The 15,696-nt window shown below is 34.1% G+C and overlaps 1 protein-coding gene across 1 annotated transcript in view; it reads right to left on the bottom strand.

Moving 5' to 3' along the window:
* Positions 1–2,181: 2,181 nt before the first annotated feature.
* Positions 2,182–15,696, bottom strand: part of LOC139086369 (zinc finger protein ztf-16) — a 36,695-nt gene continuing 23,180 nt past the window's right edge. Inside the window, exons 2-6 of the mRNA XM_070634800.1 lie at positions 8,463–9,476; positions 4,911–5,396; positions 4,488–4,835; positions 3,010–3,234; positions 2,182–2,698 (exon numbers count right to left, since the gene is read on the bottom strand). Of these exons, the coding sequence (XP_070490901.1) occupies positions 2,255–2,698; positions 3,010–3,234; positions 4,488–4,835; positions 4,911–5,396; positions 8,463–8,948 (1,989 nt within the window). The 5' untranslated portion in view covers positions 8,949–9,476 and the 3' untranslated portion in view covers positions 2,182–2,254. The remainder of the gene's footprint in view (positions 2,699–3,009; positions 3,235–4,487; positions 4,836–4,910; positions 5,397–8,462; positions 9,477–15,696) is intronic.

Raw genomic sequence — 15,696 nt, 5'->3', positions numbered from 1 at the left:
GAAATAAAAAGAAGAAGAAAAAAAAAATTGTAATTAAGTATCATGTACTCATTTAATTGAATATTGAGCTCACACATTGAGATTTCTATTTTTCTTTTCATGAATCGTTGTTGAATTTATTACTTCATGTCTTTTTTTTTTTTAATTATTTCAAGTTAAGGTTTTCTTAAATTTCAGCAGCTTATAACATTCAAACATTTAAATAATTTTTTTTTATGTCACCAATTAAAAAGATTTTTTTTTACACACTTGAGAGAATTTTTAACGATTTTTTTTGGAGTGTGTTGTGTGAGTTTTTTAATTCTTTTATTTTTTGGGGGTGTAAGGAGAAAAAATTTTTTTCTTTTAAATTTTTGCGAGATCCAATTTTTTTAAATATTTTTTTTTTCTTATCTTTCTTTGGATTTTTCATGCTTTAAAGTTAATTATTTTTTTGTCTCAAAATTTAGATTTTTTTTTTTGAAGTTGAAAAAACATTTAATTTAATTTTTTTTTTATCCTGATTAAATAACGAACGATTAACATCTCATTTTTTGTGAAGAATTTAATTTTTTGTTTTAATTCGTAAATTTTTTTTTATTTTATTTTAAAGGTTTATTTTTGAGGTTTTTTCGTAATTAAGGGTGGCGAAAATTTTGTGGAAATTTATTAGGAGAATTTTTTTAAATTTTTCGTTGATTTTTTTGTCAAATTATTAATTAATGAGGAATCTTGAAAGTTCAAAATAACCATATAATTGAGGTAAAAGTCAACTTGAATTTGGAATTTAGTCTTGTCAACAAAATCATTCATATATTAACTCCCTGAACAGCATAACGCAGTTTTAAAGAGAAGTGGAGGGCAACCCTTACTTTTCATAGAACATCTTGGTGGTAAACATTGATCAAAACCATACACGGTTTGAGGTTCATAGCATTTTCAAACATTTGTAGCGACACATCAGTGGGTCACGGTTCACAGGTTGCCCATCAATGCTTTAATGGTATCACTACTTCGCCACGTTCAAGGAAAGATTGACAACATTATTATAACTCAACGAACAATCGACTTATCAAAGCCAATGTTCTGCTTGGGAATATCTATAGTCAGAGCTCCAAGTCTACTCGGATTTTCAATGGAAAAGTTGAATCAAGTCAACATGGCTCCATCTAAAATTTGAGTTGACTATGAGCTCTGATCCAAGTTCATCTTCAAAAACTGCTGCCATTTCAGCAATATAATGTATGAAGCAGTATGAAACTGTCTATAGAGACAGTATTGCACTTAGTATTAGTAATTGACAGACGGAAGCCAGCGATAGACCAAGATTTATGTGTTATCTGAGGAAAGCCATAGATCACAATTGATCTATATGCCCACCAAAGTAAGTAAGCCTCATGTGCAAAAGTAAACAAAAGATCTCATTGGTCCATCCCTCATCTACCACATCAAATTTTTTTCTATCAGAAAATCAGTGGTCTTTCCATTCAATTACATATGCGCGATATTCTAACGTGGGTGCAAGGGATGCATGAGGCATACGCCTATCAATACACCGCCTTTCTTCATTTGTCAACAAAAATTTCGATGCGTGGCATTTGAGGATACTTTTTATTTTTCTATTCAGCCAATTTAACTTCCTTTAGGCTGAATATTTATCCTAATTTAATTGATTATTTGCTTCAAGTCAACAAATCATTAAGCAATATTTTTTGATGGATATGCTTCAATGAATTAGATATTTCAACATGATGCATGCTTAGCATTTGATTCCTTTGTAAAATTGACATTCCAAAATAGAAATTTCCACAAAATTTTCAGGCAAAACAAGATTTTTCAGACCTAAATTAAATCACGTTTAATGGTTTTTGTGTGCGTTGTATTCAATTTTTTATATCTTAAATATTCATTGAGGAAGAAGTCATTTCCTCTATAAAGAACAACAAAAGAAATTTGGGAAGAATAATTAAAAAAAAAAAATTTGTTTTTAAATCTTAATCATTGTAATTTTTTCATTTAGAGGAATGGTAAAAGTTTATATATTTTTTTGTTTGTTTAAATCTCACTTTGGTCAATCACACATAAATACCCATAATAAGTTTACGTCATCGAACGATAGTGAAATATACTTTATATAATAATAATTCATTCATATAATTTGTTTTTAAGTGTAAAATTTGAATTTAGCTAAACATCATCAAGTAATCCTGTGTTTTTTTTAAATTTGCAGCATTAAGTTCATCAATTTTTATCTCTAGACGAGATATTCAAATCCTCATTGATGACTTTTACTTAGCAAATGTGAATTAAACTCGTAAACATTGGAACATGTTTCAGAGCATATATTACACTTCCATGGATTTGACTCACTGTGACATCCTTTATGCAAGAAATATAGCGTTTGATCGGGAAATTCAATGCCACAATATGTGCATAATAGATTACGTTTCTTTGAATTTGATCCATATACAATTGTATCATTATCAGCACCTGTTGATGTTATTGTACCATTTGATGTTGTTGGTGTAACAGGCTCGGGTGATACAATCATTGTATTTGAACTATTACATATTCCTGAGTTTGATGATGATGATAATGATGATCCAAATCCACCATTACCACTATTTCCACATATACTACCGCGTGCTACACGATTATTTGCTCTTGCTGTTATACGACGCTTGAGATCTTCACGCAACAATGACTTTAATGGTGATACCTTATGAAATAGATCATAATAATTATTAGTGAGGTTAAAAAACATTTTTTTTTTCAATTTTTTGATATGAATGAAAAAAAAATAAAATTCATCGACCCAAAATGGCATATAATCATAATTCATGCCAATGCACGACCGAGAGTAGAGGAACGAAAGAGAAAAGAGAGCAAAAAAAATAATTTTTTTTTTTTAGAAATTTTCGACCTAATTTTTTTTTTCATTCATTTTTAAAATGCGAAACAGCAACAAAAAAAAAATAAAAGATTTTTATGACTTCGCGCCAGTGTTGCTGTCTGTCTGGCATAACCTACTTTAATCATTGAGGCTAGACTTGAAGTGGGTGTAACACTTTCAGTTGAATTGCTAACACCTGATGAATTTTGGACTGCTGTTGATGACGATGCATTTATGGTTGCTTGTTGTGATGACGAATCTGTGATGTGAGGCATTGGTGTTGATGTGAGTGATCGTTGATTGTTGCTCTTACTATTGCTCAATGTACTGTCTGATGAGTAGTCATCATTTGTTGTTGGTTCCTATATTTGGGCAGATGAATGGAAAATATTAATGTTATGAGTGGTCAAATTTTTGGAGGTTTATGGATGTATGGGGATGAGTTTGGAAATTTTGAGGAGTGTTATTTAGTATGTGCGCATTTTGAAGACAATGCTGGTCTTCTTAGAAAGAAACTTGATTTGTCAGAGTTGAATAGGCCGTGATAGGTCGACTTTATGTCTAGTTAGAAACTTAAGATTTGTGGAACTTGCCAAGAAATGACAAGTTTACTACTAGACGTACTAGTAAGGCTGAGGAAAAGTGTAAAATTGAGCTCAGGCTGGTATGATTCTTGTCTGGTCTGAATTGCTCGCAGCTTCTACTTGGGATGCATTGTTTCTTAATCGATATAGAGCTATAGTAAGGATTTTTTTGGCAATATCACATCAAGCGGCATTTTGGTCTACTTGATAACTTCAAGTTGTGAATAACTTTTAGATGCTATTTATTGAGATTTGGATACAATTATGCATCAATAGAACCCTGGAATCAACCCGAATGAAAAATTTTGTAGAAAAGACAAGTAATCTGTGGCTAGGCGGGAATTACTTTTTCTGGATTTGATGAAATATAAATGGCACAAGGCTGAGGAAAAGTGTAAAATTGAGCTCAGGCTGGTATGATTCTTGTCTGGTCTGAATTTCAAAGATTCAGATCCGAGGATAGAGTGATGGTTGCCTGGGAAAGGATATTGACAAGTTGAAAGGAATTCACCGAAATAATGTGACTAGAAACAGCGAAAAAGCAACCGAATCCGACTAGACTTTCCCTGGAATCGAACCCGGGTTGTTAGAGTCGATAGTCCGACACTCTAACCACAACGTCACTGCTGCTTTTTTGCTGTCTAGTATTCAAATGACTACTAGAAGTAGTACAATATCTAAGTTAAATTCTAGTTAATCAGACTAGCGACTCTAGTAAATCATCAAAATACATCCCAATAAGCTAAACCTAACCTTATTTCATTGAAACCAGCCAATATATGCTTAATAATACTTCAATCTCTCCCATACCAAATAATCCGCTAAAATGCATTTTTGAATATTCAAAAAAAAGTTTCGTTGGCACATAAAAAAGCAGCGTTTATGAATAAATAAAGAAAAAAAAAATGTCGCAAACATCAATATTACATATGAATATTTGATGAAATAACAATGATTGCCTCTTCGACAGAAATAAAATTAGGCCATCCCAAAAAAAAAGAAGAGAAGTCAGCAAAAAAAAAATGTTTTACCTGTTTAATTGGAATTAAACTTATCGATGGTTTTATAGCATTCTCAAAGATTAAGTGACGTGAACTTTGAACTTCATTTGTTAATATTGACGAGTGTGAGCTCGATGGTACATTTGAATTGGAATCAGCCGATTGTGGTGACGATGGTGATCCACCGCTCGTATTTAATGGACGAACAATTGCCTGAATATCCAATCCGGTTGAGGTTGTTGCGGTTACTGTTGTTGGTTGTTGTTGTGAATTTGTATGGTCATTGCTTGTTCCATTTGTTGATGCCAAACGCATTGAATTATTATTATCATTATTATCAGCCATTGAGATTTCAACATGAGGTGTTAGGAAATGCATCTGTACCAAGTCAATTGGAAACTGTGATAAAAAATTGAACTTATAGATCATTAGCTTAATTGATTATTAACTTACCGGTGGCGTTATATTATCATTTGATCGTGCTGAATCTCCACTATCACTAAACGCATTAGCATTTGCATTAGCAGCAGCCGCTAATGCAGGCAAAAGATGAGCAGAATTCGATTGTTCTAATGCTAATAATAATGATGATGGCGTTCCAGAGCCAGGATTATCTAAATCAATACCATGTCGATTGAAGAAATGTACACGTAATGATTTCATTGTACCAGCACGATAACTACACAACGGACATGTCTTAACCAAATCATGTTGTCCGACATGTTCATTTTGGAAATGAGCACGCATTGCAATTTGCCGTTGAAATCCACGATTACAAATTGGACAATGATATGGTAATGTTTTTGTGTGCGTTGTAAAATGCTCAGCCAAATGATCTTTACGGAAGAATCTCTTCTGACAAACACGACATTCATATGGTTTAACACCGGTGTGCCTCTGCTTGTGACGACGCATATTGGCGCCATTAGAAAATTTCATCTAGAAAATTAAATTTATTAAATTAATTTCATGTTGCGATTACAGATTTTTAATTGATTTCTCATCCATTTCCTCCCAATTTCCCCAATTTGTATTAATGTTAATTGATGATGAAGAATAAAGCACATAAATGATAATTAGATTTAATCAAATTAAGACACAAACATATTGTTTCAAGTATGCCGAGAAGCCATTCAAAAAAAGAAAGAATTGAAATGGATTAATGCAGATCGCGAACAAAGTTCCACTTTCTCGTCTCATCATAGCCATAAAATAAAAAAATGAAGGCAGACGATGTGGAAGACGAGAATCATCATGCCAATAATCCAGAAAATCATCATAATGAAAACCGCGTGCGTCATATTGTAACTATATACTCTAAAAAAATGTAAGTTAAGTTAAAAAGTGAGAAAAATGAAATTGAGGGAATAAAAAAAAAGAGCTGCTGGCAGCAACCAGTGGGAAAGTAAAGTAGGCTAAACACACTATGGCGCGCAATGATTTCTTTTCATTACAAAGTCTCGGTTTCATTCAATTCTTTACCTTTTTTTTTTCTCTTTCTAGTTTTGCTAAAAAATCAGAGTGATTTAGTAATCATGTATGAGACATGCATGACGACCATTTCAGTCGTGATTGATTGGAGATTTTGTTGAATGTCTTGTGGATTGTGTTGATTTTTCAGCATTTAGAGAAATTCTGGAGCGGATTTTTTAATGGGATTTTGTCATGAATTTTTTGAGATCAAATTTGCGGTAGCTTTAATAAACTGGCTTTATACATGTTGCAGCTGGATATTATGAAAATTATGTCATTTTAAGTGGAAATTTGTTTGATCTTTAACTGGTTTTTTGTTGTTGTGTTGTGTCGGACTGCTGAGTGAAATCTGGGGTATAATACTGTTTGTAATGCGAAATTTGTCAGTGCGAGAGTAAGAACTATGTGGCTGAGATGTTGGGTAATAGACTTGAAGTTTAGTAATTCTGTCGTTTGTAAGGAGGTGGGATTGATTCCTATTGAAATGGTAATTTGTCAGTAATTAGAAAGAGATTTGTCAATTTGGAAAGGATTTGAGCATTAGTTCCCGAGCAACGTAAAAGAAGAAGGCTCCGCCAAGAAGCTTGTAAGGCTGCCAAACGGAGGCGACTTCTAATTTGGTACTAGTCATTTTTGTCACTCGGGACTATGAGCTCATAATTGGATTTGAAGTAGAATTCCTGATCAAATTCGCATATTTTAAGCTAATTAAGTCTTAATTGAGCAACATCTTTGGAACAACTACTAGATTTGAGTATACTCCGTGCGACACAAATGAAGAAGGCTCCGAAACGGAAGCCCTCAAGGCTCCAATTACCTCTTTTACTAATACCAAATGGAAGCTGCCTTCGTTTGCCAGCCATATGGACGCCATTTACCCTATTATTTTGTGTTGCTCGGGTACTTAGTCACTCATTTTAGACGATTTATCATTGTTCGTAAATTAAAATCAAATCATGAAGTCGATTCAGAATTTATATGGAAAATTCAATTTAAAATCCACTTCAAGCTCTAATTTTATAACTTTGAATTGTTCTCGAAACTCCCAAAATCCATCAAATTTCTTCCAATTTTCCATAATTCAACCCAAAACCACAAAACTTTTCCTTAAAAATCTGTCAAATTTTGATAAAAATCCAATCCTTTTCGCAGAACAAAACTTTGAATGTCACATGAAAACTAAAAGTATTGATTTTTCTCTCTTTTTCAAGGGTAAAGCAATTAGATTGCCTCTCGTTGAGATCAAAAGATAGTAGTCAGCATATAACATAGATGCTTTTTTTTTGTCAGAAGAGAAAGACTTCTTTCTCAGAAATAAAATAATTAACTCTGTATGATGAATTTATAGAAAGCCTTGACATTCTGATGTAAGGATTCATCAATAGATTTGGATGGAATTGAATTGTTAAGTGGAATTGCTACTGTTTTCCGAAAAATCAAATTGATGCTCAGTCAACCCGAATAGGACAAATCGGATAACCGATTAAGAATCCGGCAAACAGATTGGCGTGATTTTGATTTTGTTGGATTTGGGTTTAGATTAGATTGGTTTCAGATGCCGTCAGATATCGGTGTCGGTAACGATTTCGGTTCTCTGGTGATCGGTTTACGGTTCTTGACTCATCTCGGTGTCGGATTTGGATTGATTTCGATCTGGGTATCGGTTTTCGGTCTTGATTTTGGTCTCGGTCTCGGTCACGGTTTCGGTTTCGATTTCGGTTTCAGTTATCGGTCTCGAAGTCGGCTTCGGTTCCGGTCTCGGTTCCGGTGTCGGTCTCGGTCTTGGTTCTAGATCCTCGGTCTCGGTTTCGGTCTCGGTCTCGGTGTCGGTGTCGGTGTCGGTGTCGGTGTCGGTGTCGGTGTCGGTGTCGGTGTCGGTGTCGGTTTCGGTTTCGGTCTCAGTCTCGGTTTCGGTCTCAGTCTCGGTTTCGGTCTTGGTTTCGATCTCGGTGTCGGTTTCGGTCTCAGTCTAGGTTTCGGCCTCGTTGTCGGTTTCGGTTTCGGTCTTGGTTTCTGTCTCGGTCTCAAGTATTTGTCGACTTCGGCAAAACTTCGGGAAACCTTATGCTAGATCAAATCCGACAATTTTCAACCGTATTCAGCAGTATTTTAAATCGATTAGAAGACTTCTTCTAATCAGAAAAGCTTTCAATATTCCAACGAATCAAAGTTAACAATGATCCTTATATGAGCTTTTGATATGGGACATTCTGGGAAATTTTCAATCATTTAACCTTTCATTCCAGTAAATTTAACATTAAGAATGCTTTAAAATATTTTATGTTCATGGAATTGTGACGTAAATTCATTGGAATTACATAACTTTTTTGTCCTACATTGTTTCTGAGAAAAGTTTTGATTTAAAAATCATAAAAGGAACTCCAAAATAAGCAGGATTTACATTTAATCTCTTTAAAATTAACATTGTCACATTTGAGTAATGTGCTTATTCTCATTATTAACAAGCAACATGACATTTTGAACCCCGTAACAGGAAGATGAAGAAGTAAATAAAGGGAAAGTTATACTCACATTACAGACATCGCACTCAAAGAGTTTCCGTGGCGTTTTATTAACGCCATCACCTTTGACTGTATTACTCGTATTATTATTGTTGTTATCATTATTACTGGTTGTTGCACTATTATAGCTTGAACTCGTATTGTTGTTATCATCATTTGTATTACTATTTGGTTTATTTATCAAATTTAATCCTTCATTAAATTCCATTAATGCTGCTTCTAATTTAACATTTGATGATCTTAAATGATGCGCCAATGATTGATGTGAATTTGTAAGATGTTGCTGATCATTCGATACCTCATTATCACTATCAACATCATCATTAATTCCACTACCAAGACTAGATTTGTACACACCAGAATGTTGTCGATCATCATAATTTGATTCACTTACTTGATCGCCGCCAGCCTCGCAATCTGGTTCATCCTTTGGCAACATTAATGGTTTCATTATTAATGCCGCGGGATGAAGATGTCCTACAGGATTGCAAGACATGGACGTTGGATACGTGATATAATTAATTTTGACGACCTTTTTGGCTTCGATCTCTTTCACAATAAAGTGCTGCACTGACGTCTGTGCTGATTTAGTTTTATATTATTTTCTGGTTCTATCAATGAGGAACTCTGTGGATACTGATAAGAAATAATTGTGTCTTTACTCGTGATTCCCTTCTCGTCTGCTCTCACATCAGTTTGAAATTAGCGCGCGCAAAAAGAAATAATAATAAAAATCTACAGCTAGTGGACTTTCTCTTTCTGGTCACTACTTCTTATTCCTTTTCTTTTCTTCTTGATTGCTCGTTCTGCCCGTAAATTCTTCTTTTTTTCTTTTGTTTTGTTGTTTATTTATTACGTGCAACGAATGTACATATAGAATAGAATTAGATTGAGTTGACTATATCCTATGTATATATATATATAAGTATAAATGTATATATGCGGTATGGTGTGGTGAATCTTTGATGTAATCGATTGATATTGTTCTATTTTATATTTCAATTACATCGTTCGCCTCATTTGCCTAAAATTAGATTAAAGAACAAAAAGAAAGTATGGTAAGTATAAAATGAGGGAAAAATAGATTGATAGATGGATGGATGGATGGATCGTTGGATAAATGAATAGATGTGAGAGTGAAAAGGAAGAAGAAGAAGGATCGAGAGAAGGAAAAATCGATTTATTTGAAGGGAGCATACTTGAGAGAGAGAAAAAGGAACCGAATGGAATTATCTAATTCAAAAGTAAATAGATTTTAAAGTTTATGGTTGTGGAAGGTTTGTTCATGGCTTGAGCGCATTTTGTATGATGATTTTGAGAAGTTGTAATTTATAATTTATGAGTTTTTCCTGCTATGTATGCAAATTTGATTAGTTTTTTGAATTCTTGAGAAGTTCAAACAACATCATGAAAAGATAAGGAACTGAAATCAAGGATAATTAAATGGTTGTTCACTTATTAATTAAAACCGACTTCTATCCCAATTGCCTCCAAAGAGCGTTACTTAATAAGTGAACGATACCTCCATTTCTGGACATTATCCATGCTTAGAGATCATCAATCTTAGTAAATTATCAATAACTTTGCAAAATTGTACATCAATTTTGACAAAATATTCCAACGTGTAAGTGACAGCATTAAAAGCACACTACATAATACTGATCTGACACATGCGTCCCTAGTGACATAATATCTCCAACCATTACGAAGTCCTTGAATTGAAATTCAAAATAGAAAATTTGATGAAGTAATTGAGTATTTGTACCGATTTCAGGACTACTATTTAATAGAAACCAGAGCTCAAAGTCAACTCGATTTTTTCGTGAAGTCGAGTCGACTTAACTTGGCTTCTTTATACAAAATCCGAGTCGATTTAGAGCTCTGCTAGAGTATTATATCAATTTAAGTTGACTTATTCATAAAAATTTTGAGTCAATTTCAAACCAGAGTTGGCAAGATTTTGAGTTTCCGTACTCCAAAAGTCCAAAAAGTCGCCTTTATTGGAATCCTGACTTCTGAACTTCAATGGAATCACATTCACTGGAATCCATCCAACTCTGTTCTGAATTCCTCATTTTAATGAAAAGTATGGTAATTTTCAAAGTAATCAACAGGTAATTAATATGTTCCGCACCCTAGCTTAGTGGTGGACAACCTGTAGGGCGCATTTCCAACAATTTTTGATATGTCGATTTGACCCAAACCGTATGCCGTGCCTTGCCCACCATATCCCTAACTGCTAAGTTCAAAAATTGTCAAAAAATCCATTCCTTTAATTCAATATTTAAACTTTTAAAAACTGAACATCTTTTCCTCAAAAATTTTCGATTTTTCACAACTGAACTGAAAAAAATTTGATATCAAAGCATTTAGGTCAGTTCAAGTTCAAAAGGATAAACATTCATCAAACATTTTTTTTTTCTCAGAAAATTTTAAATAATTTTCTTCAAAAATTTTTTCTTTAGGTGAATGTTTGTATAGCAACGTAAGGATGTCTCTTCATAAGGGTGATTTCTGAAGAGTTTCTATTTGCTCACTTGTACTTTTTGAAAATTTAATTACACTTGGGGTGAGTTGCTGTTCAATATTTACTTTTTTGTTGGTTTGTCGCGGTGACTTATGGGAATTTGTTCAGTGATTTTGAGGAAAAAATTGTCAAATTCATCAAAATTGAGGATTCTACATTACGTAATAAGTGAACAGGGACCAATGTGTCTTATTCAGTTGACGACAAATAGCATTTAGGCAGCTTAGATTTGGATATTACTTAATTTTCATTTTAAGAAGGAACTCCAATAGCTCCTTGACGCAGAACAATGATGAAAGAATGCCAGTTCAACGTGATGTGGACAGAGAATTTATACAAACTAGGTGAATTAGAGCTCATGGGTTTACTGTGTGAGTAACGATGCAGAAGTGCTGGGAATTAGAAATTGACAGAAGTCATCTAGTAATCAACGAACTCTAAATGCGACAATGAGCCTTCGTGCGCTTTTTCCAAAGAAATAGGTAAGTAAGAAAGGTGACTGAGCCAGCAACAGAGTTAGGTGGAAAGCCTTTTGTTGTTACCAAAGCTATCAAAATGTATACCTTCTTGTGATATTTCCTAATGTCACTAAATACACCGCTGGCGATCAAGCGATGTGCCAGGATATGTACGTTAATAAAAAGAGTAACAGCCTATTTAAAGCCCTTGTTTGAAGAGTGGCAGCTCCACACTGAAGGGTGGCATACTAGGGTAAGGCTTACAACCGACCAATTCCAAAATCAACTTGTACAAAGAAAGCACCTCAAGTTTGGATGTTAATGCACTCAAATATTCCACACCCGATACATTTGTGACCTCTATTTTAATTATTTCAACCTCTACATCTTTCGCTCTTACATAACAATTCAAAATCACCTTCATTTACCAAATCAACAACCATTTTCTTATCCGAGCATCATAACATCCCCTTTAAAATCCTAAATCTACTACATCCGCCATCCAAACTCCTCAATCATCCTCCAAGTCGTCACACAACTCATAACTCATTGAAAAAGCTTAATTTCAAAAGTATTTCCTGTTTTTGACTCATGTCACCTTCATGGGAACAAAAAATAACAATAAGAGGTCATTCACCACATTATCCCCTTATATTCAATTTAATATCCCCATCCGAGTCAGCAGAAGTGAATTTATGTCAACATTTTCTATAGAGAACAAGAAAAATAGCGCATAAAAACATATACATTATATTGGATGGATAGAATTGGAAGTAATAAAAAGAAGCTCAATGAACTTCAGCTACATTCCACTCATCCTACTTCCATGTGAAAGTGATTGGATGGATGGATTGGATGCTTTTATCCAAAAAAATGAACACTTTTATTTATTTTTCCTTCATAACTTTTGTATATCCATATCCATAGATGTATGGCTTTAGCTGTGAGTGTAAATGAATGAACATATTTTAGGGCGTTAGCTTCTTATATACAGTATAGCACAAAAGTACTTGTAGCTATGAACAGGATGAAAAAGCAGAAAATATAAAAAGGTTCAATTGATGGTCGACCGTAGAGACCTAAATAATAATCGGGCAATTGAGGGAGAGAATCGAGAACATAATTCACATTAAAGCAAGGTCATATCAGGTCATTTCAAGCGAAAGCTTGTTTATTGTGTATTGGAATATAGAAGAAGAGTTAAAGCATATTCACAAAAAGCTTTCATTTTTTATTCCCGTATTTAATCATTGTTTGTGCGCTTCTTGCATGCTTAGTTCTTGGTAGATTGATTTGTGGGATTGGGAGTTGAATGTGTTGGTGGGAATTAGTGTTGGTTTGTTGGGCAAAGTCGCTTACGATACGTATCCCCATTAGTCATCCTATTAGTCACTAGAAACCTGAACTAAGTCACTAGTATATTAAACCTAGGCTCTAATTACTTGGCATACAGCCATCATCTAATTAGAATCTCACCTCTGAGCTCCTAAACAATTTTGCGGAACTGATCAGTTCCGCCAAAGTTCCGCAAACCTTAACAGAAAAATACTCCGATTTTAAGTACTGTATCGGTAGTTTAGTTTGTTAGGGATCCTTATTTCTAATTTGAAGATAACAACCCAAACTTGAGTAATTCCAAGTCAAGCAGGTGAAACTCCATAATAAATGCGCTCCCATCACTCTCCATCCACATCCAATCTTCCATACCCAATATTCCCATTCTCTCACATAAAATCGTTTCTTATTATTGCTTGCCTGCTGTCCGCTCTCATTTTCTTTTCTTTTCTTTTTTTATTTCATTCTGCTCTTCTCTTTTGTTGTTGATTTCAAATCATAATAGCACAATGGGTTAAATGGTTATATAAAGTATATCCGAACGGAATCGAAAGTCGTTCAGAAAATATGTGTCAAAAGCTCAACTTGAATTTTTGGGTCACCAATAATCGAAATGTATGTATATACGTAAGAGAATGAATAGAATAGAAGAAGTGATTTTTTTTGCGTCTTGTCTATTTTATGCTGTGCATGCAATAATCATATTGATACATGCGACAATCATGATGTGAAAACTGGATTGGAAAAACTAAAAATAAGATTGCAATGTTAAGTCTGTAAAGTAGCCAAATGGTGACTTAACATAGATTTTTCATGTCAGTATGTCTCATGCCGTACTGTGTATGTGTTTATTGCCACTGATTTGTTGGAATTGGGATCAGTGATACTAAAAAAATTTTCCACTCTAGTTTTCATATGATCTGTAACTATACAGTCATTGAGTTTTATTACTATGTATATGCACACACATCCACACACTTGTGATACATAAAAAATCTTGTCATTTCCATGGCTTCTTTTGCTGCGCCCCTCTCCCTTAGAAGCACTTGAGGAGGTGGTTGAGGAATTATAGATGGAATCTTGTGAAATTTTAAAACAATTTTTTTTATTTTATGAAGCACGATCAAGATTTGTTAATCAATAAGAAGTTTTTCTTTCATACATGACATTTTCTGAGGTATGAAAGAAGTGAGAGATTTGTGGTATTTTATTTTAAATGCTTTATTGGATTTTTTGTTATGTAAGAGATGGATGTTGGGGATTTGTTGATGAACAAAAAAGATGGATAGACGAGTTTCATGAACTTTTTGTGTGACCTGGATTGGGAATTGAGTTGGAGTCGTTCATTTGAAGCGTCTGAGACTTAGGGGAGGGCACCGATCAAGGGTACGGAACTGATTGTTAATGACATTTTAATTAATTTTGTGTATTTTGGATCGATTTTTTGATCCATTTAGATCATTTTGAGCAGTTCCAACCTTGATGACCACTTTATAACACCGAATGACACCATAAAGCTAAGAAGAAGCTAGACTCATTCAAACTCTACACGAATCCCAATTTACCCGATCGACACAAGTTATTCATGGTTGCCAAGTGACTGCCATGTGGCGTCCAATTTGCAATTTTCACGTTAATTGCATTAAAAATGGAGAATTGGATGTCATGTGACTGTCACTTGAATGTCGTGTGACTGTCACTTGAATGTCGTTTGACTGTCACTTGAATGTCGTTTGACTGTCACTTGAATGCTATGTGACTGTCACTTGCATTTCATGTAACTGTCATTTTTATGCCATATGACTGTGACTTGGATGCTATTTGGCCAGCAATTTGATATCATGTGACTATCACACATACCATGGGACTGTTACCTGACTGTCATTTGGATGTCATGTGACTATCACTTGAATGCAATGTTATTGTCACCTGGATGCCATGTGGCCGTCACATGGATGTAATAAGGCTGCACTTGAATGCCATGTGACTGTCATTTGGATACCATGTGACTGCCACTTGGATGTCATATGGCTGACTCTTGGGTGTCGTGTGAGTGTCTCTTGTATGTCATGTGCCAATCGGACTAATGACCTAAATTTCACTCTCTAAATTGTCATTTAAACATCAAAAAAATCCTCAAAACAGTCTTCTATTTATTCAAAACAATAAAAGTCCATCCACAAAAAATAACGATGACATTTCGCATGACATGGCCTATGGCTTTACTAATGGTCACATCCTCATAATCAAATGGATAACAAACATGAAAAATCTCTTTGAATATTTTTTTCACAAGCCATGAAAGGCACCCACTTGTATAATCAACCACTACAAACTTAAAAAGTCACTTCATCATCCTAAATATGTCAGCAAAAACAGAAATTACACCACAGTAGCTGAATTAAATAATACATAGTCACACGTTTATCCAATAAATTTTCACACTTCAAGTATGTTGGGAATTTGCAATCATTGTGTGCAATTGATTCTTGGAACTTTAAATGGAATCTAGATAAGAGGACGTTTGTTTTGATGTCAAACTTGGCTGTTCCTTGATCGAATTTAGATTGGAATTTCAATGATTAGTCTGTGATTAAAAGTAAATAGATTTTTTCTGCTAATTTATGTTATTTTTGCTTAAGCAACTTAAGTCATTAGTAGAGTTTAATGATTTAAACATGAAATAGACATGAATGGTCATGTTTAGGTTGTGTTTACATTTTTTTTTATATGCTAAGAATCAGATTATGAAGTAAACAAGAATAGAACTAGTCGGTTAATCGATGCAAAACAGAGCAACAGAGTTGCAACAGAGCAACGGTTGCATGATACTAATTTAAACTGAATCCAGCATTAAGCAGGAGTCGAAGTCGAGTTTCCCGGAGTCGGAGTCGCTTATGCTGAGTTAGAGTCGTTAGGTATTC

This window comes from Chironomus tepperi, unplaced genomic scaffold (assembly GCF_022539635.2).
Source record: "Chironomus tepperi strain 1889 unplaced genomic scaffold, CSIRO-AGI_Ctep_v1 contig_85, whole genome shotgun sequence".
Lineage (NCBI taxonomy): Eukaryota > Metazoa > Arthropoda > Insecta > Diptera > Chironomidae > Chironomus > Chironomus tepperi.
The sequence above is the reverse complement of the archived record's forward strand: the minus strand, read 5'-3'. Positions and strand labels throughout refer to the sequence as shown.